This window comes from Hemitrygon akajei, unplaced genomic scaffold (assembly GCF_048418815.1).
Source record: "Hemitrygon akajei unplaced genomic scaffold, sHemAka1.3 Scf000186, whole genome shotgun sequence".
NCBI classification, from domain to species: domain Eukaryota; kingdom Metazoa; phylum Chordata; class Chondrichthyes; order Myliobatiformes; family Dasyatidae; genus Hemitrygon; species Hemitrygon akajei.
Genome location: NW_027332072.1, coordinates 624,986 through 650,788, shown reverse-complemented (window position 1 = coordinate 650,788; position 25,803 = coordinate 624,986). Strand labels below are relative to the sequence as shown.

Genomic DNA, 25,803 nt, shown 5'->3' with positions numbered 1-25,803 from the left:
ACCAGCAGCTCCGTCCCATCGCTCTCTACCCCCATCCCCGACAACTCCGCCCCCCAGGATCAGCCCCCTTACCACCAGCAGCTCCGTCCCATCACCCTCACCCCCATCCCCAACAACTCCGCCCCCAGGATCAGCCCCCTCACCACCAGCAGCTCCGTCCCATCACCCTCACCCCCATCCCCGACAACTCCGCCCCCCAGGATCAGCCCCCTCACCACCAGCAACTCCGTCCCATCACCCTCACCCCCATCCCCAACAACTCCGCCCCCCAGGATCAGCCCCCTCACCACCAGCAACTCCGTCCCATCACCCTCACCCCCATCCCCAACAACTCCGCCCCCCAGGATCAGCCCCCTCACCACCAGCAGCTCCGTTCCATCACCCTCACCCCCATCCCCATCCCCGACAACTCCGCCACCCAGGATCAGCCCCCTCACCACCAGCAGCTCCGTCCCATCGCTCTCTACCCCCATCCCTGACAACTCCGTCCCCCAGGATCAGCCCCCTCACCACCAGCAGCTCCGTCCCATCGCTCTCTACCCCCATCCCCGACAACTCCGCCCCCCAGGATCAGCCCCCTCACCACCAGCAGCTCCGTCCCATCGCTCTCTACCCCCATCCCCGACAACTCCGCCCCCCAGGATCAGCCCCCTCACCACCAGCAGCTCCGTCCCATCGCTCTCTACCCCCATCCCTGACAACTCCGCCCCCCAGGATCAGCCCCCTCACCCCCATCCCCCACAACTCCGCCCCCCCAGGATCAGCCCCCTCACCACCAGCAGCTCCGTCCCATCGCTCTCTACCCCATCCCCGACAACTCCGCCCCCCAGGATCAGCCCCCTCACCACCAGCAGCTCCGTCCCATCACCCTCACCCCCATCCCCGACAACTCCGCCCCCCAGGATCAGCCCCCTCACCACCAGCAGCTCCGTCCCATCACCCTCACCCCCATCCCCAACAACTCCGCCCCCCAGGATCAGCCCCCTCACCACCAGCAGCTCCGTCCCATCGCTCTCTACCCCCATCCCCGACAACTCTGCCCCCCAGGATCAGCCCCCTCACCCCCATCCCCGACAACTCCGCCCCCCAGGATCAGCCCCCTCACTACCAGCAGCTCCGTCCCATCGCTCTCTACCCCCCAGCTCTGGCCGTTAACCCACACCTTCACTCTGCTATGTCTGTCACCCCCACACACCATCTGTCATCCCATCCACACCATCACTCCCCTCACTCCCACACCGTCACTCCTCCCCCACACCATCACCCCCCTCACTCCGTCACTCCCACACCGTCACTCACCCCACTCTGTCACTATGATCTCGATCCCGTTGGACTTCGTTCTGTCACCCCCACACACCATCTGTCACCCCATCCACACCATCACCCCCCTCACTCCCACACCGTCACTCCTCCCCCACACCATCACCCCCCTCACTCCGTCACTCCCCCCACTCTGTCACTGTGATCTCGATCCCGTTGGACTTCGTTCTGTCACCCCCACACACCATCTGTCACCCCATCCACACCATCACCCCCCCTCACTCCGTCACTCCCACACCGTCACTCCTCCCCCACACCATCACCCCCCTCACTCCGTCACTCACCCCACTCTGTCACTGTAATCTCGATCCCGTTGGACTTCGTTCTGTCACCCCCCCACACACCATCACCCCCCTCACTCCGTCACTCCCCACACTCTGTCACTGTGATCTCGATCCCGTTGGACTTCGTTCTGTCACCCCCCCACACACCATCTGTCACCCCATCCACACCATCACCCCCCTCACTCACCCCACTCTGTCAGTGTGATCTCGATCCCGTTGGACTTCGTTCTGTCACCCCCCCACACACCATCTGTCACCCCATCCACACCATCACCCCCCTCACTCCGTCACTCCCACACCGTCACTCCTCCCCCACACCATCACCCCCCTCACTCCGTCACTCACCCCACTCTGTCACTGTGATCTCGATCCCGTTGGACTTCGTTCTGTCACCCCCCCACACACCATCTGTCACCCCATCCACACCATCACCCCCCTCACTCACCCCACTCTGTCAGTGTGATCTCGATCCCGTTGGACTTCGTTCTGTCACCCCCCCACACACCATCTGTCACCCCATCCACACCATCACCCCCTCACTCCCCCCACTCTGTCACTGTGATCTCGATCCCGTTGTCACTCCCACCTTTACTCCTGCAAGCGGCTCTGCCACCTCTCAGCCCACCCGTTTACACAGGGTCTGTTCCCGGGCCTTTCGGAGTCAGGGCTGCTGCTCATGGTGGACGTTTTGCCATACTGACACGTTGCTGTTCCGACACAAAATGATGGAGCAACAGGGCAGGCGGTATCTGTGGAGGGGAAAAGCTGTTGACGCTTTGGACCACGGCCCTTCATCAGGACTGGAAAGGAAGATGGATGAAGCCAGAATAAAAAGATGGGGGGAGAGGATGGAGTACAGGCTGGAGGTGATAGGCGAGACCTGGTGAGGGGGTGTGCGGGGAGCAATGTAGGGTATATGAGAAGCTGTGAAATGATAGGCCGAAGAGGTAAAGGGCTGAAGACAATATGATAGGAGAGAAAAATCAGGAGGAATTGTTGCAACTTTATAAAAGTCTGGTTAGGCCACATCTGGAGTTCTGTCTCCCCACTATACGAAGGGTGCTGGGACTTCGGAGAGGGTGCCGAGGGGACGCTGCCTGGTTTAGAGGGAATATGCTATCACGAGAGGCTGGATAAACTGGATTGTTTTCACTGAGCGTCGGAGGCTGAGGGGAGATCTGACAGAAATTTATAAGATTGAGAGGCAGAGATCGAGTGGACAGGGAGCATCTGTTTCCCAGAGTCGAAATGTCCAACACCGGAGGGTGGCATTGAAGGTGAGAGGGGTAGGTTCAAAGGGGATGTGAGGTTTAAGATTTTTACTCAGGGAGTTGTGGATGCCTAGATGCACTGCCTGGTATGGATATAGAGGCTTTTAATGAGGCGTTTAGATCGGTATATGGATGTGGGGAAGATGGAAGGAAGATGGACGTGGTGTAGTTAGGAGGGATTTGGTGTTTTTATTTGCTTTTTAACTGGTTCAGCACAACATTGTGGGCTGAACTGCCTGTTCCTGGGCTATACTGTTCCATGTTCTGAAAGAATGGACCATGGGAGAAAGGGCATTAGGGGTAGGTGACGGGCAGGTGAGAAGGGGTCAGAGCATTGGGCTGAAATGCCTGTATCTTGACCATGAATCTGATTGATAGGAGAGTGGACCGTGGGGGAAAGGGAAGGAAGAGGAAAACCACCATCTGTGGAATCTCCGGTGTTTACGATGACCGTCACCTTAGCTGACCATAGCCCAGGAAAGCCACAAAGCTCACCACCGATCACGTGAATTAGTAATGATTCCACTATGAAACCACCTTTATTGAAAGTTGCAAAGTCAGACATTGGACACAGACTCCCATTTTCCAACACTGAGTCCCGGAACGGACTGATGATTCATCAAACAGGCCTCAGAAGACGCAGAATCTGCCAGGCCGCACTGCAGTCCTGCCCTGATGGTGTAGAATGTGTGGATTGCTGACTGCCTGACTCCATGGTTTAAAAAAAGTGCCTCGACAGCCCCAAATCAACAACCTTCTCTTTTCAAGTCATCTAAAAAGATGGCACCAGACTTAACTCCAGATAGAGACAATTCTCAGCCCAGTGTGGAGAGGAAAGGCCAAGCAGACTTCCCATCTCCTGCTGTGGCAAGAAGTGTTGGCTCTGTTTGGTGCTCAGAACCGGCCATAGCAGCACAGGTGAATGGGTTGGCTGGGGGTCGGTTGGCGTGCGTTGCCATAGCAGCACAGGTAAATGGGTTGGCTGGAGGTGGGTCGGTGTGCGTTGCCATAGCAGCACAGGTAAATGGGTTGGCTGGGGGTGGGTCGGCGTGCGTTGCCATAGCAGCACAGGTGAAAGGGTTGGCTGGAGGTGGGTCGGTGTGCGTTGCCATAGCAGCACAGGTAAATGGGTTGGCTGGGGGTGAGTCAGTGCGTGTTGCCATAGCAGCACAGGTAAATGGGTTGGCTGGGGGTGGGTCGGCGTGCGTTGCCATAGCAGCACAGGTGAATGGGTTGGGTGGAGGTGGGTCGGTGTGCGTTGCCATAGCAGCACAGTCAATGGGTTGGCTGGGGGTGAGTCAGTGCGTGTTGCCATAGCAGCACAGGTAAATGGGTTGGCTGGGGGTGGGTTGGTGTGCGTTGCCATGGCAGCACAGGTAAATGGGTTGGCTGGGGGTGGGTCGGCGTGCGTTGCCATAGCAGCACAGGTGAATGGGTTGGGTGGAGGTGGGTCGGTGTGCGTTGCCATAGCAGCACAGGTGAATGGGTTGGCTGGGGGTGTGTCAGTGCGTGTTGCCATAGCAGCACAGGTAAATGGGTTGGCTGGGGGTGGGTCGGTGCGCGTTGCCATAGCAGCACAGGTGAATGGGTTGGCTGGGGGTGTGTCAGTGCGTGTTGCCATAGCAGCACAGGTGAATGGGTTGGCTGGAGGTGGGTTGGTGTGCGTTGCCATAGCAGCACAGGTGAATGGGTTGGCTGGAGGTGGGTCGGTGCGTGTTGCCATAGCAGCACAAGTGAATGGGTTGGCTGGGGGTGGGTCGGTGCGCGTTGCCATAGCAGCACAAGTGAATGGGTTGGCTGGAGGTGGGTTGGTGTGCGTTGCCATAGCAGCACAGGTGAATGGGTTGGCTGGAGGTGGGTCGGTGCGCGTTGCCATAGCAGCACAGGTGAATGGGTTGGCTGGGGGTGTGTCAGTGCGTGTTGCCATAGCAGCACAAGTGAATGGGTTGGCTGGGGGTGGGTCGGTGCGCGTTGCCATAGCAGCACAAGTGAATGGGTTGGCTGGGGGTGGGTTGGCGTGCGTTGCCATAGCAGCACAGGTGAATGGGTTGGCTGGAGGTGGGTCGGTGTGCGTTGCCATAGCAGCACAGGTGAATGGGTTGGCTGGGGGTGGGTTGGCGTGCGTGTTGCCATAGCAGCACAGGTGAATGGGTTGGCTGGGGGTGGGACTCTGTGCGCGTGGACTAGTGAGACATTGGTAGTGGGCTCCAGGGAAGGTGATCATCTAATTAGTGTATTAATGACAATTGACTCATACACTCGTGCATAGTTTTAGTGGTCAGAGCAGTTCTAACAGAATCCCCTCTGCTGAAAAGGAGGTGTGTGGAATGCTTCCAGCACCGTGGTGAGTTTCAAGGTGCCACTGATTGAACGAACAAGCCCTCCCCTCATCATTCTGGCTTTATCCTAAAGTCTCCCACACACCCGGCTGGATTCGCGTTCCCCCCCTGGAAATGGTGGCCCCCATTGGCAGAAACCTGAGTGCAGACAAAGCCACAGCGAGGAGGATCACAGATGCCAAATGAGGAAGAAAAGCTGTGTCGAACCAAAGCTAAACACAACTCTCACTTTGAAGGCCAGTTACTGCAGAATCCAGTCGCTCCACAGCTCCTGGAACGCCTGTAAACATTAGACATGTCCAGCTCCTGTTGGACTGGACTGATGTGGCAGCTGGATTTCATGGGGGGTACAAGGTGGAGGTGGAGAGAGCAGTCACTTGTGTTCAATCTGGTAGATGGAGCTCATGGTGCTGTGTCCAAAGATGAAAGCTCCCAGGCACACCATGAAGATCCCAAACAACACCAGAAGCCACCAGCTGGAGGGGAGGAACAGAGCAAGAGCCGTTAGAAAACTAAAACATCCCATCACAAAATCATAGCACGGGCAGATCGTGGTGAAGAGAGGCGTTAACCCCACCCTAGGTCCTGAAAGTTGAGCACATGTTCCAGGACCAGCAATTCCTCAGATAAACCATGCCAGTGGTGAGGAGACCAGGCCAGTGGATCTATGCCACACAAGTGCCAGAGATTGTTGTTACAGTCAATCCCCACAAACAGCATCACCAGCATTTAGAAGCTTAAGACCGTAAGACTCTGGAATAGAATTAGGCCATTTGTCCCATCAAGTGTGCTCTGCCATTTCATCATGGCTGATTTATCATCCCTCTCAACCCCATTCTCCTGCCTTCCCACTAGAAGCTTTGATTCCTCGATGACCCATCAACACATCAACTCCATCTTAAATATACCCAATGTCAGTGTCCGTGGCAATGAATTCCATAGATACATCACCCTCTGGCTAACAGAATGATTCCTCATCTCTGTTCTAAAGTCATGTCCTTTGACTGTGACGCTGTGCCCTCTGTTCCTAAACTCCCACCCGACAGGAAACATCCTCCCTACGTTGTTCAATATCCGAGAGGAAGCAATGAGATTTCCCCTCATTCTTCGAAGCTCCAGTGAGTAAAGCCATCAGAACTATCGTACATTAAGCCTGTCATTCAAGAGGAGAATCCTGAGAATGTCCTCTGTATTCTCCTCAATGTCAGTACATCCTGTCTCAGATTAGAGGCCCACAATGCCCCAAGTGTGATCAGGCCAATGCCTTAAAGCCTCAGCAATGACATCTTTGCTCTTATATTCGAGTCCTCTGGAAACGATTACTAGATTAGGGACACCTTAACCTGAACAAGGTTGTATGAAGTAATGTCAGGATTTAAAATCTGGGGTTTGCTCGGATATTAAAGCAGAGTTGGAGAGACCGCTGACATTAGTTGGAAGAATTGATCTGTAGGAGCAAAGTCGAACAACAACAGCCTGGACTTTCACAGCTGGAGTCGGGAAATGTGGCAGGAATCCTGAAAGATTCAAGTGTAATTTGCAGAAGATGCAAGTTCACTGGGTAATGTGAGTGTGACACTGTTGGGGAATGTTTAGAGGGGGAGTACAAGGGAAGGTGCAAGTTCACTGGGTAATGTGAGTGTGACACTGTTGGGGAATGTTTGGAGGGGAGTACAAGGGAAGGTGCAAGTTCACTGGGTAATGTGAATGTGACACTGTTGGGCAATGTTTGGAGGGGGAGTACAAGGGAAGGTGCAAGTTCACTGGGCAATGTGAGTGTGACACAGTTGGGCAATGTTTGGAGGGGGAGTACAAGGGAAGGTGCAAGTTCACTGGGTAATGTGAGTATGACACTGTTGGGCAATGTTTGGAGGGGGAGTACAAGGGAAGGTGCAAGTTCACTGGGTAATGTGAGTGTGACACTGTTGGGGAATGTTTGGAGGGGAGTAGAAGGGAAGGTGCAAGTTCACTGGGTAATGTGAGTGTGACACTGTTGGGGAATGTTTGGACGGGGAGTACAAGGGAAGGTGCAAGTTCACTGGGTAATGTGAGTGTGACACTGTTGCGGACTGTTTGGACGGGGAGTACAAGGGAAGGTGCAAGTTCACTGGGTAATGTGAGTGTGACACTGTTGGGGAATGTTTGGACGGGGAGTACAAGGGAAGGTGCAAGTTCACTGGGTAATGTGAGTGTGACACTGTTGCGGACTGTTTGGACGGGGAGTACAAGGGAAGGTGCAAGTTCACTGGGTAATGTGAGTGTGACACTGTTGGGGAATGTTTGGAGGGGGAGTACAAGGGAAGGTGCAAGTTCACTGGGTAATGTGAGTGTGACACTGTTGGGGAATGTTTGGAGGGGGAGTACAAGGGAAGGTGCAAGTTCACTGGGTAATGTGAGTGTGACACTGTTGGGGAATGTTTGGAGGGGGAGTACAAGGGAAGGTGCAAGTTCACTGGGTAATGTGAGTGTGACACTGTTGGGCAATGTTTGGACGGGGAGAACAAGGGAAGGTGCAAGTTCACTGGGCAATGTGAGTGTGACACTGTTGGGCAATGTTTGGAGGGGGAGTACAAGGGAAGGTGCAAGTTCACTGGGTAATGTGAGTGTGACACTGTTGGGGAATGTTTGGAGAGGAGTACAAGGGAAGGTGCAAGTTCACTGGGTAATGTGAGTGTGACACTGTTGGGGAATGTTTGGAGAGGAGTACAAGGGAAGGTGCAAGTTCACTGGGTAATGTGAGTGTGACACTGTTGGGCAATGTTTGGACGGGGTGTACAAGGGAAAGTGAAAGTTCACTGGGTAATGTGAGTGTGACACTGTTGGGCAATGTTTGGACGGGGAGTACAAGGGAAGGTGCAAGTTCACTGGGTAATGTGAGTGTGACACTGTTGGGGAATGTTTGGAGGGGGAGTACAAGGGAAGGTGCAAGTTCACTGGGTAATGTGAGTGTGACACTGTTGGGGAATGTTTGGAGAGGAGTACAAGGGAAGGTGCAAGTTCACTGGGTAATGTGAGTGTGACACTGTTGGGGAATGTTTGGAGGGGGAGTACAAGGGAAAGTGAAAGTTCACTGGGTAATGTGAGTGTGACACTGTTGGGCAATGTTTGGACGGGGAGTACAAGGGAAGGTGCAAGTTCACTGGGTAATGTGAGTGTGACACTGTTGGGCAATGTTTGGAGGGGGAGTACAAGGGAAGGTGCAAGTTCACTGGGCAATGTGAGTGTGACACAGTTGGGCAATGTTTGGAGGGGGAGTACAAGGGAAGGTGCAAGTTCACTGGGTAATGTGAGTGTGACACTGTTGGGCAATGTTTGGAGGGGGAGTACAAGGGAAGGTGCAAGTTCACTGGTTAATGTGAGTGTGACACTGTTGGGGAATGTTTGGAGGGGGAGTACAAGGGAAGGTGCAAGTTCACTGGGCAATGTGAGTGTGACACTGTTGGGGAATGTTTGGACGGGGAGTACAAGGGAAGGTGCAAGTTCACTGGGTAATGTGAGTGTGACACTGTTGGGGAATGTTTGGAGGGGGAGTACAAGGGAAGGTGCAAGTTCACTGGGTAATGTGAGTGTGACACTGTTGGGGAATGTTTGGAGAGGGAGTACAAGGGAAGGTGCAAGTTCACTGGGTAATGTGAGTGTGACACTGTTGGGGAATGTTTGGAGGGGGAGTACAAGGGAAGGTGCAAGTTCACTGGGTAATGTGAGTGTGACACTGTTGGGCAATGTTTGGAGGGGGAGTACAAGGGAAGGTGCAAGTTCACTGGGTAATGTGAGTGTGACACTGTTGGGGAATGTTTGGAGAGGGAGTACAAGGGAAGGTGCAAGTTCACTGGGTAATGTGAGTGTGACACTGTTGGGGAATGTTTGGAGGGGGAGTACAAGGGAAGGTGCAAGTTCACTGGGTAATGTGAGTGTGACACTGTTGGGGAATGTTTGGAGGGGGAGTACAAGGGAAGGTGCAAGTTCACTGGGTAATGTGAGTGTGACACTGTTGGGGAATGTTTGGAGAGGGAGTACAAGGGAAGGTGCAAGTTCACTGGGTAATGTGAGTGCGACACTGTTGGGGAATGTTTGGAGGGGGAGTACAAGGGAAGGTGCAAGTTCACTGGGTAGTGTGAGTGTGACACTGTTGGGGAATGTTTGGAGGGGGAGTACAAGGGAAGGTGCAAGTTCACTGGGTAATGTGAGTGTGACACTGTTGGGGAATGTTTGGAGAGGGAGTACAAGGGAAGGTGCAAGTTCACTGGGTAATGTGAGTGTGACACTGTTGGGGAATGTTTGGAGGGGGAGTACAAGGGAAGGTGCAAGTTCACTGGGTAATGTGAGTGTGACACTGTTGGGGAATGTTTGGAGAGGGAGTACAAGGGAAGGTGCAAGTTCACTGGGTAATGTGAGTGTGACACTGTTGGGGAATGTTTGGAGGGGGAGTACAAGGGAAGGTGCAAGTTCACTGGGTAATGTGAGTGTGACACTGTTGGGGAATGTTTGGACGGGGAGTACAAGGGAAGGTGCAAATTCACTGGGCAATGTGAGTGTGACACTGTTGGGGAATGTTTGGATGGGAGTGCAAGGGAAGGCGCAAGTTCACTGGGTAATGTGAGTGTGACACTGTTGGGGAATGTTTGGAGGGGGAGTACAAGGGAAGGCGCAAGTTCACTGGGTAATGTGAGTGTGACACTGTTGGGGAATGTTTGGAGGGGGAGTACAAGGGAAGGTGCAAGTTCACTGGGTAATGTGAGTGTGACACTGTTGGGGAATGTTTGGACGGGGAGTACAAGGGAAGGTGCAAGTTCACTGGGCAATGTGAGTGTGACACTGTTGGGCAATGTTTGGAGAGGGAGTACAAGGGAAGGTGCAAGTTCACTTGTTAATGTGAGTGTGACACTGTTGGGCAATGTTTGGAGGGGGAGTACAAGGGAAGGTGCAAGTTCACTGGGTAATGTGAGTGTGACACTGTTGGGGAATGTTTGGATGGGAGTACAAGGGAAGGTGCAAGTACACTGGGCAATGTGAGTGTGACACTGTTGGGGAATGTTTGGATGGGAGTAGAAGGGAAGGTGCAAGTTCACTGGGCAATGTGAGTGTGACACTGTTGGGGAATGTTTGGAGAGGAGTACAAGGGAAGGTGCAAGTTCACTGGGTAATGTGAGTGTGACACTGTTGGGGAATGTTTGGAGAGGAGTACAAGGGAAGGTGCAAGTTCACTGGGTAATGTGAGTGTGACACTGTTGGGGAATGTTTGGAGGAGGAGTACAAGGGAAGGTGCAAGTTCACTGGGTAATGTGAGTGTGACACTGTTGGGGAATGTTTGGAGGGGGAGTAGAAGGGAAGGTGCAAGTTCACTGGGTAATGTGAGTGTGACACTGTTGGGGAATGTTTGGATGGGAGTACAAGGGAAGGTGCAAGTTCACTGGGCAATGTGAGTGTGACACTGTTGGGGAATGTTTGGAGAGGAGTATAAGGGAAGGTGCAAGTTCACTGGGCAATGTGAGTGTGACACTGTTGGGGAATGTTTGGGGGGGCAGTACAAGGGAAGGTGCAAGTTCACTGGGCAATGTGAGTGTGACACTGTTGGGGAATGTTTGGAGAGGAGTACAAGGGAAGGTGCAAGTTCACTGGGTAATGTGAGTGTGACACTGTTGGGGAATGTTTGGAGGGGGAGTACAAGGGAAGGTGCAAGTTCACTGGGTAATGTGAGTGTGACACTGTTGGGGAATGTTTGGAGGGGGAGTACAAGGGAAGGTGCAAGTTCACTGGGTAATGTGAGTGTGACACTGTTGGGGAATGTTTGGAGAGGGAGTACAAGGGAAGGTGCAAGTTCACTGGGTAATGTGAGTGTGACACTGTTGGGGAATGTTTGGAGGGGGAGTACAAGGGAAGGTGCAAGTTCACTGTGCAATGTGAGTGTGACACTGTTGGGCAATGTTTGGAGGGGGAGTACAAGGGAAGGTGCAAGTTCACTGGGCAATGTGAGTGTGACACTGTTGGGGAATGTTTGGAGAGGGAGTACAAGGGAAGGTGCAAGTTCACTGGGCAATGTGAGTGTGACACTGTTGGGGAATGTTTGGAGGGGGAGTACAAGGGAAGGTGCAAGTTCACTGGGCAATGTGAGTGTGACACTGTTGGGGAATGTTTGGAGGGGGAGTACAAGGGAAGGTGCAAGTTCACTGGGCAATGTGAGTGTGACACTGTTGGGGAATGTTTGGAGGGGGAGTACAAGGGAAGGTGCAAGTTCACTGGGTAATGTGAGTGTGACACTGTTGGGCAATGTTTGGAGAGGAGTACAAGGGAAGGTGCAAGTTCACAGGGCAATGTGAGTGTGACACTGTTGGGGAATGTTTGGAGGAGGAGTACAAGGGAAGGTGCAAGTTCACTGGGCAATGTGAGTGTGACACTGTTGGGCAATGTTTGGAGGGGGAGTACAAGGGAAGGTGCAAGTTCACTGGGCAATGTGAGTGTGACACTGTTGGGCAATGTTTGGAGGGGGAGTACAAGGGAAGGTACAAGTTCACTGGGCAATGTGAGTGTGACACTGTTGGGCAATGTTTGGAGGGGGAGTAGAAGGGAAGGTGCAAGTTCACTGGGTAATGTGAGTGTGACACTGTTGGGGAATGTTTGGAGGGGGAGTACAAGGGAAGGTGCAAGTTCACTGGGTAATGTGAGTGTGACACTGTTGGGCAATGTTTGGATGGGAGTACAAGGGAAGGTGCAAATTCACTGGGCAATGTGAGTGTGACACTGTTGGGGAATGTTTGGAGAGGAGTATAAGGGAAGGTGCAAGTTCACTGGGCAATGTGAGTGTGACACTGTTGGGGAATGTTTGGACGGGGAGTACAAGGGAAGGTGCAAGTTCACTGGGCAATGTGAGTGTGACACTGTTGGGGAATGTTTGGAGGGGAGTGCAAGGGAAGGTGCAAGTTCACTGGGTAATGTGAGTGTGACACTGTTGGGGAATGTTTGGAGAGGAGTACAAGGGAAGGTGCAAGTTCACTGGGTAATGTGAGTGTGACACTGCTGGGGAATGTTTGGAGGGGGAGTACAAGGGAAGGTGCAAGTTCACTGGGCAATGTGAGTGTGACACTGTTGGGCAATTTTTGGAGGGGGAGTACAAGGGAAGGTGCAGGTTCACTGGGGAATGTGAGTGTGACACTGTTGGGCAATGTTTGGACGGGGAGTACAAGGGAAGGTGCAAGTTCACTGGGTAATGTGAGTGTGACACTGTTGGGGAATGTTTGGGGGGGCAGTACAAGGGAAGGTGCAAGTTCACTGGGCAATGTGAGTGTGACACTGTTGGGGAATGTTTGGAGAGGAGTACAAGGGAAGGTGCAAGTTCACTGGGTAATGTGAGTGTGACACTGTTGGGGAATGTTTGGAGGGGGAGTACAAGGGAAGGTGCAAGTTCACTGGGTAATGTGAGTGTGACACTGTTGGGGAATGTTTGGAGGGGGAGTACAAGGGAAGGTGCAAGTTCACTGGGTAATGTGAGTGTGACACTGTTGGGGAATGTTTGGAGAGGGAGTACAAGGGAAGGTGCAAGTTCACTGGGTAATGTGAGTGTGACACTGTTGGGGAATGTTTGGAGGGGGAGTACAAGGGAAGGTGCAAGTTCACTGGGCAATGTGAGTGTGACACTGTTGGGCAATGTTTGGAGGGGGAGTACAAGGGAAGGTGCAAGTTCACTGGGCAATGTGAGTGTGACACTGTTGGGGAATGTTTGGAGAGGGAGTACAAGGGAAGGTGCAAGTTCACTGGGCAATGTGAGTGTGACACTGTTGGGGAATGTTTGGAGGGGGAGTACAAGGGAAGGTGCAAGTTCACTGGGTAATGTGAGTGTGACACTGTTGGGCAATGTTTGGACGGGGTGTACAAGGGAAAGTGAAAGTTCACTGGGTAATGTGAGTGTGACACTGTTGGGCAATGTTTGGAGGGGGAGTACAAGGGAAGGTGCAAGTTCACTGGGCAATGTGAGTGTGACACAGTTGGGCAATGTTTGGAGGGGGAGTACAAGGGAAGGTGCAAGTTCACTGGGTAATGTGAGTGTGACACTGTTGGGGAATGTTTGGAGGGGGAGTACAAGGGAAGGTGCAAGTTCACTGTGCAATGTGAGTGTGACACTGTTGGGCAATGTTTGGAGGGGGAGTACAAGGGAAGGTGCAAGTTCACTGGGCAATGTGAGTGTGACACTGTTGGGGAATGTTTGGAGAGGGAGTACAAGGGAAGGTGCAAGTTCACTGGGCAATGTGAGTGTGACACTGTTGGGGAATGTTTGGAGGGGGAGTACAAGGGAAGGTGCAAGTTCACTGTGCAATGTGAGTGTGACACTGTTGGGCAATGTTTGGAGGGGGAGTACAAGGGAAGGTGCAAGTTCACTGGGCAATGTGAGTGTGACACTGTTGGGGAATGTTTGGAGAGGGAGTACAAGGGAAGGTGCAAGTTCACTGGGTAATGTGAGTGTGACACTGTTGGGCAATGTTTGGAGAGGAGTACAAGGGAAGGTGCAAGTTCACAGGGCAATGTGAGTGTGACACTGTTGGGGAATGTTTGGAGGAGGAGTACAAGGGAAGGTGCAAGTTCACTGGGCAATGTGAGTGTGACACTGTTGGGCAATGTTTGGAGGGGGAGTACAAGGGAAGGTGCAAGTTCACTGGGCAATGTGAGTGTGACACTGTTGGGCAATGTTTGGAGGGGGAGTACAAGGGAAGGTACAAGTTCACTGGGCAATGTGAGTGTGACACTGTTGGGCAATGTTTGGAGGGGGAGTAGAAGGGAAGGTGCAAGTTCACTGGGTAATGTGAGTGTGACACTGTTGGGGAATGTTTGGAGGGGGAGTACAAGGGAAGGTGCAAGTTCACTGGGTAATGTGAGTGTGACACTGTTGGGCAATGTTTGGATGGGAGTACAAGGGAAGGTGCAAATTCACTGGGCAATGTGAGTGTGACACTGTTGGGGAATGTTTGGAGAGGAGTATAAGGGAAGGTGCAAGTTCACTGGGCAATGTGAGTGTGACACTGTTGGGGAATGTTTGGACGGGGAGTACAAGGGAAGGTGCAAGTTCACTGGGCAATGTGAGTGTGACACTGTTGGGGAATGTTTGGAGGGGAGTGCAAGGGAAGGTGCAAGTTCACTGGGTAATGTGAGTGTGACACTGTTGGGGAATGTTTGGAGAGGAGTACAAGGGAAGGTGCAAGTTCACTGGGTAATGTGAGTGTGACACTGCTGGGGAATGTTTGGAGGGGGAGTACAAGGGAAGGTGCAAGTTCACTGGGCAATGTGAGTGTGACACTGTTGGGCAATTTTTGGAGGGGGAGTACAAGGGAAGGTGCAGGTTCACTGGGGAATGTGAGTGTGACACTGTTGGGCAATGTTTGGACGGGGAGTACAAGGGAAGGTGCAAGTTCACTGGGTAATGTGAGTGTGACACTGTTGGGGAATGTTTGGGGGGGCAGTACAAGGGAAGGTGCAAGTTCACTGGGCAATGTGAGTGTGACACTGTTGGGGAATGTTTGGAGAGGAGTACAAGGGAAGGTGCAAGTTCACTGGGTAATGTGAGTGTGACACTGTTGGGGAATGTTTGGAGGGGGAGTACAAGGGAAGGTGCAAGTTCACTGGGTAATGTGAGTGTGACACTGTTGGGGAATGTTTGGAGGGGGAGTACAAGGGAAGGTGCAAGTTCACTGGGTAATGTGAGTGTGACACTGTTGGGGAATGTTTGGAGAGGGAGTACAAGGGAAGGTGCAAGTTCACTGGGTAATGTGAGTGTGACACTGTTGGGGAATGTTTGGAGGGGGAGTACAAGGGAAGGTGCAAGTTCACTGGGCAATGTGAGTGTGACACTGTTGGGCAATGTTTGGAGGGGGAGTACAAGGGAAGGTGCAAGTTCACTGGGCAATGTGAGTGTGACACTGTTGGGGAATGTTTGGAGAGGGAGTACAAGGGAAGGTGCAAGTTCACTGGGCAATGTGAGTGTGACACTGTTGGGGAATGTTTGGAGAGGAGTACAAGGGAAGGTGCAAGTTCACTGGGTAATGTGAGTGTGACACTGTTGGGGAATGTTTGGAGGGGGAGTACAAGGGAAAGTGAAAGTTCACTGGGTAATGTGAGTGTGACACTGTTGGGCAATGTTTGGACGGGGAGTACAAGGGAAGGTGCAAGTTCACTGGGTAATGTGAGTGTGACACTGTTGGGCAATGTTTGGATGGGAGTACAACGGAAGGTGCAAGTTCACTGGGCAATGTGAGTGTGACACTGTTGGGCAATGTTTGGAGGGGGAGTACAAGGGAAGGTGCAAGTTCACTGGGCAATGTGAGTGTGACACTGTTGGGCAATGTTTGGAGGGGGAGTACAAGGGAAGGTGCAAGTTCACTGGGCAATGTGAGTGTGACACTGTTGGGCAATGTTTGGAGGGGGAGTACAAGGGAAGGTGCAAGTTCACTGGGTAATGTGAGTGTGACACTGTTGGGCAATGTTTGGAGGGGGAGTACAAGGGAAAGTGCAAGTTCACTGGGCAATGTGAGTGTGACACTGTTGGGGAATGTTTGGAGGGGGAGTACAAGGGAAGGTGCAAGTTCACTGGGCAATGTGAGTGTGACACTGTTGGGGAATGTTTGGAGGGGGAGTACAAGGGAAGGTGCAAGTTCACTGGGTAATGTGAGTGTGACACTGTTGGGCAATGTTTGGAGAGGAGTACAAGGGAAGGTGCAAGTTCACAGGGCAATGTGAGTGTGACACTGTTGGGGAATGTTTGGAGGAGGAGTACAAGGGAAGGTGCAAGTTCACTGGGCAATGTGAGTGTGACACTGTTGGGCAATGTTTGGATGGGAGTACAAGGGAAGGTGCAAGTTCACTGGGTAATGTGAGTGTGACACTGTTGGGCAATGTTTGGATGGGAGTACAACGGAAGGTGCAAGTTCACTGGGCAATGTGAGTGTGACACTGTTGGGCAATGTTTGGAGGGGGAGTACAAGGGAAGGTGCAAGTTCACTGGGCAATGTGAGTGTGACACTGTTGGGCAATGTTTGGAGGGGGAGTACAAGGGAAGGTGCAAGTTCACTGGGCAATGTGAGTGTGACACTGTTGGGCAATGTTTGGAGGGGGAGTACAAGGGAAGGTGCAAGTTCACTGGGCAATGTGAGTGTGACACTGTTGGGCAATGTTTGGAGGGGGAGTACAAGGGAAGGTGCAAGTTCACTGGGTAATGTGAGTGTGACACTGTTGGGGAATGTTTGGAGGGGGAGTACAAGGGAAGGTGCAAGTTCACTGGGCAATGTGAGTGTGACACTGTTGGGCAATGTTTGGAGGGGGAGTACAAGGGAAGGTGCAAGTTCACTGGGCAATGTGAGTGTGACACTGTTGGGCAATGTTTGGAGGGGGAGTACAAGGGAAGGTGCAAGTTCACTGGGCAATGTGAGTGTGACACTGTTGGGCAATGTTTGGAGGGGGAGTACAAGGGAAGGTGCAAGTTCACTGGGCAATGTGAGTGTGACACTGTTGGGCAATGTTTGGAGGGGGAGTACAAGGGAAGGTGCAAGTTCACTGGGCAATGTGAGTGTGACACTGTTGGGCAATGTTTGGAGGGGGAGTACAAGGGAAGGTGCAAGTTCACTGGGCAATGTGAGTGTGACACTGTTGGGCAATGTTTGGAGGGGGAGTACAAGGGAAGGTGCAAGTTCACTGGGCAATGTGAGTGTGACACTGTTGGGCAATGTTTGGAGGGGGAGTACAAGGGAAGGTGCAAGTTCACTGGGCAATGTGAGTGTGACACTGTTGGGCAATGTTTGGAGGGGGAGTACAAGGGAAGGTGCAAGTTCACTGGGTAATGTGAGTGTGACACTGTTGGGGAATGTTTGGAGGGGGAGTACAAGGGAAGGTGCAAGTTCACTGGGTAATGTGAGTGTGACACTGTTGAGCAATGTTTGGAGAGGGAGTACAAGGGAAGGTGCAAGTTCACTGGGTAATGTGAGTGTGACACTGTTGGGCAATGTTTGGACGGGGAGTACAAGGGAAGGTGCAAGTTCACAGGGCAATGTGAGTGTGACACTGTTGGGGAATGTTTGGAGAGGAGTACAAGGGAAGGTGCAAGTTCACTGGGTAATGTGAGTGTGACACTGTTGGGGAATGTTTGGAGGGGGAGTACAAGGGAAGGTGCAAGTTCACTGGGTAATGTGAGTGTGACACTGTTGGGCAATGTTTGGAGGGGGAGTACAAGGGAAGGTGCAAGTTCACTGGGTAATGTGAGTGTGACACTGTTGGGGAATGTTTGGAGGGGGAGTACAAGGGAAGGTGCAAGTTCACTGGGGAATGTGAGTGTGACACTGTTGGGGAATGTTTGGACGGGGTGTACAAGGGAAGGTGCAAGTTCACTGGGTAATGTGAGTGTGACACTGTTGGGGAATGTTTGAAGGGGGAGTACAAGGGAAGGTGCAAGTTCACTGGGTAATGTGAGTGTGACTGTTGGGGAATGTTTGGACGGGGAGTACAAGGGAAGGTGCAAGTTCACTGGGTAATGTGAGTGTGACACTGTTGGGGAATGTTTGGGGGGGGGAGTACAAGGGAAGGTGCAAGTTCACTGGGTAATGTGAGTGTGACACTGTTGGGCAATGTTTGGAGGGGGAGTACAAGGGAAGGTGCAAGTTCACTGGGTAATGTGAGTGTGACACTGTTGGGGAATGTTTGGAGGGGGAGTACAAGGGAAGGTGCAAGTTCACTGGGCAATGTGAGTGTGACACTGTTGGGGAATGTTTGGAGGGGGAGTACAAGGGAAGGTGCAAGTTCACTGGGCAATGTGAGTGTGACACTGTTGGGGAATGTTTGGAGAGGAGTACAAGGGAAGGTGCAAGTTCACTGGGTAATGTGAGTGACACTGTTGGGCAATGTTTGGAGGGGGAGTACAAGGGAAGGTGCAAGTTCACTGGGTAATGTGAGTGTGACACTGTTGGGGAATGTTTGGAGGGGGAGTACAAGGGAAGGTGCAAGTTCACTGGGCAATGTGAGTGTGACACTGTTGGGGAATGTTTGGAGGGGGAGTACAAGGGAAGGTGCAAGTTCACTGGGCAATGTGAGTGTGACACTGTTGGGGAATGTTTGGATGGGAGTACAAGGGAAGGTGCAAGTTCACTGGGTAATGTGAGTGTGACACTGTTGGGGAATGTTTGGAGGGGGAGTACAAGGGAAGGTGCAAGTTCACTGGGTAATGTGAGTGTGACACTGTTGGGGAATGTTTGGAGGGGGAGTACAAGGGAAGGTGCAAGTTCACTGGGTAATGTGAGTGTGACACTGTTGGGGAATGTTTGGAGGGGGAGTACAAGGGAAGGTGCAAGTTCACTGGGCAATGTGAGTGTGACACTGTTGGGCAATGATTGGAGGGGGAGTACAAGGGAAGGTGCAAGTTCACTGGGCAATGTGAGTGTGACACTGTTGGGGAATGTTTGGACGGGGAGTACAAGGGAAGGTGCAAGTTCACTGGGTAATGTGAGTGTGACACTGTTGGGGAATGTTTGGAGGGGAGTGCAAGGGAAGGTGCAAGTTCACTGGGCAATGTGAGTGTGACACTGTTGGGCAATGTTTGGAGGGGGAGTACAAGGGAAGGTGCAAGTTCACTGGGTAATGTGAGTGTGACACTGTTGGGCAATGTTTGGAGGGGGAGTACAAGGGAAGGTGCAAGTTCACTGGGTAATGTGAGTGTGACACTGTTGGGCAATGTTTGGAGGGGGAGTACAAGGGAAGGTGCAAGTTCACTGGGTAATGTGAGTGTGACACTGTTGGGGAATGTTTGGACGGGAGTACAAGGGAAGGTGCAAGTTCACTGGGCAATGTGAGTGTGACACTGTTGGGCAATGTTTGGAGGGGGAGTACAAGGGAAGGTGCAAGTTCACTGGGTAATGTGAGTGTGACACTGTTGGGCAATGTTTGGAGGGGGAGTACAAGGGAAGGTGCAAGTTCACTGGGTAATGTGAGTGTGACACTGTAGAGCAATGTTTGGAGAGGGAGTACAAGGGAAGGTGCAAGTTCACTGGGTAATGTGAGTGTGACACTGTTGGGCAATGTTTGGAGGGGGAGCACAAGGGAAGGTGCAAGTTCACTGGGTAATGTGAGTGTGACAATGTTGGGGAATGTTTGGAGGGGGAGTACAAGGGAAGGTGCAAGTTCACTGGGCAATGTGAGTGTGACACTGTTGGGGAATGTTTGGAGGGGGAGTACAAGGGAAGGTGCACGTTCACTGGGCAATGTGAGTGTGACACTGTTGGGGAATGTTTGGAGAGGAGTACAAGGGAAGGTGCAAGTTCACTGGGTAATGTGAGTGTGACACTGTTGGGCAATGTTTGGAGGGGGAGTACAAGGGAAGGTGCAAGTTCACTGGGCAATGTGAGTGTGACACTGTTGGGGAATGTTTGGAGGGGGAGTACAAGGGAAGGTGCAAGTTCACTGGGCAATGTGAGTGTGACACTGTTGGGGAATGTTTGGATGGGAGTACAAGGGAAGGTGCAAGTTCACTGGGTAATGTGAGTGTGACACTGTTGGGGAATGTTTGGAGGGGGAGTACAAGGGAAGGTGCAAGTTCACTGGGTAATGTGAGTGTGACTCTGTTGGGGAATGTTTGGAGGGGGAGTACAAGGGAAGGTGCAAGTTCACTGGGTAATGTGAGTGTGACACTGTTGGGGAATGTTTGGAGGGGGAGTACAAGGGAAGGTGCAAGTTCACTGGGCAATGTGAGTGTGACACTGTTGGGCAATGTTTGGAGGGGGAGTACAAGGGAAGGTGCAAGTTCACTGGGTAATGTGAGTGTGACACTGTTGGGGAATGTTTGGACGGGAGTACAAGGGAAGGTGCAAGTTCACTGGGCAATGTGAGTGTGACACTGTTGGGCAATGTTTGGAGGGGGAGTACAAGGGAAGGTGCAAGTTCACTGGGTAATGTGAGTGTGACACTGTTGGGCAATGTTTGGAGGGGGAGTACAAGGGAAGGTGCAAGTTCACTGGGTAATGTGAGTGTGACACTGTTGAGCAATGTTTGGAGAGGGAGTACAAGGGAAGGTGCAAGTTCACTGGGTAATGTGAGTGTGACACTGTTGGGGAATGTTTGGAGAGGGAGTACAAGGGAAGGTGCAAGTTCACTGGGGAATGTGAGTGTGACACTGTTGGGCAATGTTTGGAGAGGAGTACAAGGGAAGGTGCAAGTTCACTGGGTAATGTGAGTGTGACACTGTTGGGGAATGTTTGGAGAGGAGTACAAGGGAAGGTGCAAGTACACTGGGTAATGTGAGTGTGACACTGTTGGGCAATGTTTGGAGAGGAGTACAAGGGAAGGTGCAAGTTCACTGGGTAATGTGAGTGTGACACTGTTGGGCAATGTTTGGAGGGGGAGTACAAGGGAAGGTGCAAGTTCACTGGGCAATGTGAGTGTGACACTGTTGGGGAATGTTTGGAGGGGGAGTACAAGGGAAGGTGCAAGTTCACTGGGCAATGTGAGTGTGACACTGTTGGGGAATGTTTGGATGGGAGTACAAGGGAAGGTGCAAGTTCACTGGGTAATGTGAGTGTGACACTGTTGGGGAATGTTTGGAGGGGGAGTACAAGGGAAGGTGCAAGTTCACTGGGTAATGTGAGTGTGACTCTGTTGGGGAATGTTTGGAGGGGGAGTACAAGGGAAGGTGCAAGTTCACTGGGTAATGTGAGTGTGACACTGTTGGGGAATGTTTGGAGGGGGAGTACAAGGGAAGGTGCAAGTTCACTGGGCAATGTGAGTGTGACACTGTTGGGCAATGTTTGGAGGGGGAGTACAAGGGAAGGTGCAAGTTCACTGGGTAATGTGAGTGTGACACTGTTGGGGAATGTTTGGACGGGAGTACAAGGGAAGGTGCAAGTTCACTGGGCAATGTGAGTGTGACACTGTTGGGCAATGTTTGGAGGGGGAGTACAAGGGAAGGTGCAAGTTCACTGGGTAATGTGAGTGTGACACTGTTGGGCAATGTTTGGAGGGGGAGTACAAGGGAAGGTGCAAGTTCACTGGGTAATGTGAGTGTGACACTGTTGAGCAATGTTTGGAGAGGGAGTACAAGGGAAGGTGCAAGTTCACTGGGTAATGTGAGTGTGACACTGTTGGGGAATGTTTGGAGAGGGAGTACAAGGGAAGGTGCAAGTTCACTGGGGAATGTGAGTGTGACACTGTTGGGCAATGTTTGGAGAGGAGTACAAGGGAAGGTGCAAGTTCACTAGGTAATGTGAGTGTGACACTGTTGGGGAATGTTTGGAGAGGAGTACAAGGGAAGGTGCAAGTACACTGGGTAATGTGAGTGTGACACTGTTGGGCAATGTTTGGAGAGGAGTACAAGGGAAGGTGCAAGTTCACTGGGTAATGTGAGTGTGACACTGTTGGGGAATGTTTGGAGGGGGAGTACAAGGGAAGGTGCAAGTTCACTGGGCAATGTGAGTGTGACTGTTGGGGAATGTTTGGATGGGAGTACAAGGGAAGGTGCAAGTTCACTGGGAATGTGAGTGTGACACTGTTGGGGATTGTTTGGATGGGAGTACAAGGGAAGGTGCAAGTTCACTGGGTAATGTGAGTGTGACACTGTTGGGCAATGTTTGGAGTGGGAGTACAAGGGAAGGTGCAAGTTCACTGGGCAATGTGAGTGTGACACTGTTGGGGAATGTTTGGAGGGGGAGTACAAGGGAAGGTGCAAGTTCACTGGGTAATGCGAGTGTGACACTGTTGGGGAATGTTTGGAGGGGGAGTACAAGGGAAGGTAAGGAGAGGAATGACTGTCATTAATCATTGTGACATCGTTGCATTGTGAACTGGCTCGAGGGGCAAAGGACCAACTTGCACTCTTCCACCCTCCCTGTCTTATTCTGGCTTCTACCCCGTTTCTTTGCAGTTCTCATGAAGTGCCTCTGCCCAAAATGTCCCTGCGTAGCTGCTGCCTGACTTGCTGGGTTCCTCCAGCATTTTGTGGGCTGCTGCTGTTCCATGGTGCCATCAGGAAGATAACGAAGGGAGAGGGAACGGTGATGGATGGAGATATTCCACATTCCCCAGCCCCATTGGGTAGAAAATCACATGGCTGAAACTTTCAGGGATGACGCTAAGCCCCATCGGTTTCGAGTCCGGCCTGGTGTCGAGTGTTGAGACTGCCTGGAGATCTCCTGCTCAGACAGCTCGGGATCCCATCCCAGCAGGTCCCATCTTCTCCGGCTCTTGCATCCAACCCCCCAGCCCAACTCTATGCAGGACATCTGGCATGTCGGCTCATGCACAGCCTTAGCAGCCAGTGACTTGGTTCATATCAGCACCGATGACGTAGGGAGGAGGAGAGAAGGGGTCCTACAGAGGGAACTGAAGAGAGCTCGGTGGAAAGCTGAGAAACAGAATCAGGGTAGTAATCTCTGGACTGCTGCCTGTGCCACGCAACAGTGAGAGTAAGAATAGGACGATTTGGCAGGTGAATACGTGGCTGACAAACTGGTGCGGGGCAGGGTTTCAGATTTAAGGATCACTTCTGGGGAAGGTGTGATCTTTACAAAAGGGATGGGCTACACCTGAACCTGGGGGCGGACCAACATCCTTGCGGGTTTGCTTGAGCAGTTTGGGGGGGGGGGGGGGGGGTTTAACTAGTTTGGCAGGGAGATGGGAAAGAGTGATAGGGCTGAGGACAGGGATGTTGGCTTACAAGCCGAGGCAGCGTGTAGTGACACTGTCAGGAAGGTCAGGCAGGTGATTGGGCAAATTTTCAGTCAGTGGGATGGGTTGCAGTGTAAAAGGGGGACCACAATGGAAGGGGAGATAAATACAGGGACTGAAAGTGTGGCATTTCAATGCACACAGCATGTGGAATCAGGTAGGTGATCTTGTAGTGCAGTTACAGCTTGGCAGGTGGGTATCACGGAGTCATGGCTAAAATAAACTACTGTAGTCAGGAGCTTCATATCCAAGGATACACAATATATCGAAAGTACGGGCAGAGAGGCCTAGGAGGAGGAGTGGCTCTGCTTGTGAGAAAATGAAATGAAATCTTTAGAAAGGTGTGACAACGTATCAGAAGGTTTAGAATCCTTGTGGTAGAGTTGAGAAACTGCAAGGGCAAAACCCTGATGGCAGTTACTTACAGGCCTGCGACCAACAGCCAGGATGTGGGCTACAAATGACAGCGGGAGAGAGAAAAAGCACGTCAAGAACACAGTGCTAGTCATAGGGGATTTCGATATGCAGACAGACTGACACTGAACCCTAGAGAGAATTGGTGGAATGCCTCCGAGGTAGCATTTTGGAGCATCTTGTGATTGCGTGTGCTCGGGGATCAGTAATTCTGGATTGGGTGCTGTGTAATGAACAGGATATGATTAGAGAGCTGTTGGAAAGAGTTTTTTTAAATGTTTTTAATAAGGTATAAGGTAATAGTTGAATTAATGCAAGACTGAATTTGTAGTTTCACTAATAAACAATTTGTATTTTTGACCTGTATTTTTCACGAGTTAGACTCCAAATGTTGGTGACAAAGTGATAACAGTTATATAATGGTTTATCATCTTTCATTTTTCAATGGCTATATATTAAAAAAGTTACTCCTGTGTGGCTTCTAAGTTTCTCTCAGGAATTTGCCTCATCTCCGTACAAGTGTCTGTTTCTGCAAAAATCGCCATCTCGTATTGCTTTGTCTTTATCCTTAGTTCTTCTAAGTTTCATGTGCTCTGCGCCTGTTCCTTTGTTTAAACTCTAAATAAATGACTGCAAAGCAACAAGTTTCAACTCACTCTTGGACTCTGTGGGCTGAAAAAAAATCAACAGATGCGACTGAACCAGAGGTAAAGGAACTCTTAGGAAACAATGATAATGACAGAATTTACCCTCGGGGGAGAAGCTGAAGACAGATTTATCAATATTTCAGTGGAGTAAAGAGAATTACAGAGGCATAAGGGAGGAGCTGGCCAAAGTTGATTGGAAGGGAACACTAGCAGGGATGACGGCAGAGCAGCAGAGGCTGGAGTTTCTGGGAGCAATTCGGAAGGTGCAGGATAGTACGTCCTAAAGGAGAGGAAGTATTTTAAAGGCAGGTTGATGCAACCGTGGCTGACAAATCAAAGCCAACATAAAAGCACAAGGGAGGACATATAATTGAGGAAAATTAGTGGGAAGTTCGAGGTTTGGGAAAGTTTTAGAAACCAACAGAAGGCATTTAAAAGAAACCATAAGGGAGGGAAAAGATAAAACAGGAAGGTAAACTTAGCAATAATATCAAAAATGATACCAATGTTTTTTTTTCCAGATATAAACAGAGTAAAAGAAAGGGGAGAGAAGATATTGGACTGCTGGAAAGTAACACTGACTGAATAAGTCTTTTGCATCAGTCCTCGCTGAGAAAGCTGGAAGTTCAAGAGTGTCAAGAGGCAGAAATGAGTACAGTTGCCATTTCTAGGGAGATGGTACTTTGGAAACTGACAAGTCTGACAAGTCACCTCGACATGATGGACGACACCCCAGAGTTCCAAAAGAAGTGGCTGAAGAGGTTGTAGAGGCATTAGTAATGGTCCTTCAGGACTCAATAGATTCTAGCACGGAATCTCAGCAGGCTAGGCAGCAGTTACATTATATACAGTTGACGTTTCAGGCCGAGACACTTCATCAGAACGGAAGGAGGGTCTTGGCCTGAAGCATTGACTGTTTACTCTTTTCCATAGATGCTGCCGGGTCTGCTGAGCTTCTCCAGCATTTTGTGTGTGTTGCTTGGATTTCCAGCATCTGCAGATTTTCTCTCGTTTGAGATTGTGGCATGGTTCTGGAGGACTGGAAAACTGCAAATATCACTCCACCCTTCCAGAAAGGAGGGAGGTAGAAGTAACGAAATTATAGGCCTGTTAGCCTGGCCTCAAAGGTTGGGAAGACGTTGGAGATGATTTTGGATGTGATTTTGGAGGCACATGATGATAGGCCATACGTTCCTTATGGGAAAATCTTGCCTGACAAACCTGTTGGAATTCTTTGAAGTAGTAACAAGCAGAAGAGAGAAAGGAGAATCAGTGGATGCTGTGCGCTTGGATTTTCAGAAGGCCTTTGCACGAGGCTGCTGAACTGGATAGGAGCTCAGGGAAGGTACTGGTACGGGTCGAGCATCGGCATGCACGTCGGTAGAAGAAATAAGGCACTGATGAGAAGGTCTCACTTGGAGCATCATGAGCAGTTTTGGGCCCTTTATTTAAGGAAGGATATGTGGACATTGGAGAGGGCTCAGAGGAGGTTCATCAGAATGATTAAGTGAATGAAAAGTTTATCGTATGAGGAGCAATTGATGGCTCTGGGAACACTGGAATTTAGAAGACTGAGGGGTTATCTCATTGAAACCTATCAAATGTTGAAAGGCTTTGGTAGAGTGGATGCGGAGAGGATGTTTCCTTTGGTGGGGGAGCCTACAACCAGAGGGTACAGCCTCAGAACAGAGGGACGCCTATTTAGAATGGAGATGAGGAGGAATTTCTTTAGCCAGAGGGTGGTGAGTCTGTGGAATTCATTGTCACAGGTGGCTGAGTCATTTGGTGTATTTGAGGTGAAGGTTGGTAGGTTTTTGATTAGTCAGAGTGTGAAAGGTTACGGGCAGAATGG

General features: G+C 51.3%; 1 protein-coding gene across 2 annotated transcripts in view; it reads right to left on the bottom strand.

The window, feature by feature from the left end:
* Window positions 1-3,381: 3,381 nt before the first annotated feature.
* LOC140724305 (sodium-coupled neutral amino acid transporter 7-like) overlaps window positions 3,382-25,803 on the bottom strand; it is a 68,505-nt gene continuing 46,083 nt past the window's right edge. For both annotated transcript variants that reach the window (XM_073038758.1, XM_073038759.1), the window contains exon 11: window positions 3,382-5,690. In XM_073038758.1, the coding sequence (XP_072894859.1) occupies window positions 5,588-5,690 (103 nt within the window). In that variant the 3' untranslated portion in view covers window positions 3,382-5,587. The remainder of the gene's footprint in view (window positions 5,691-25,803) is intronic.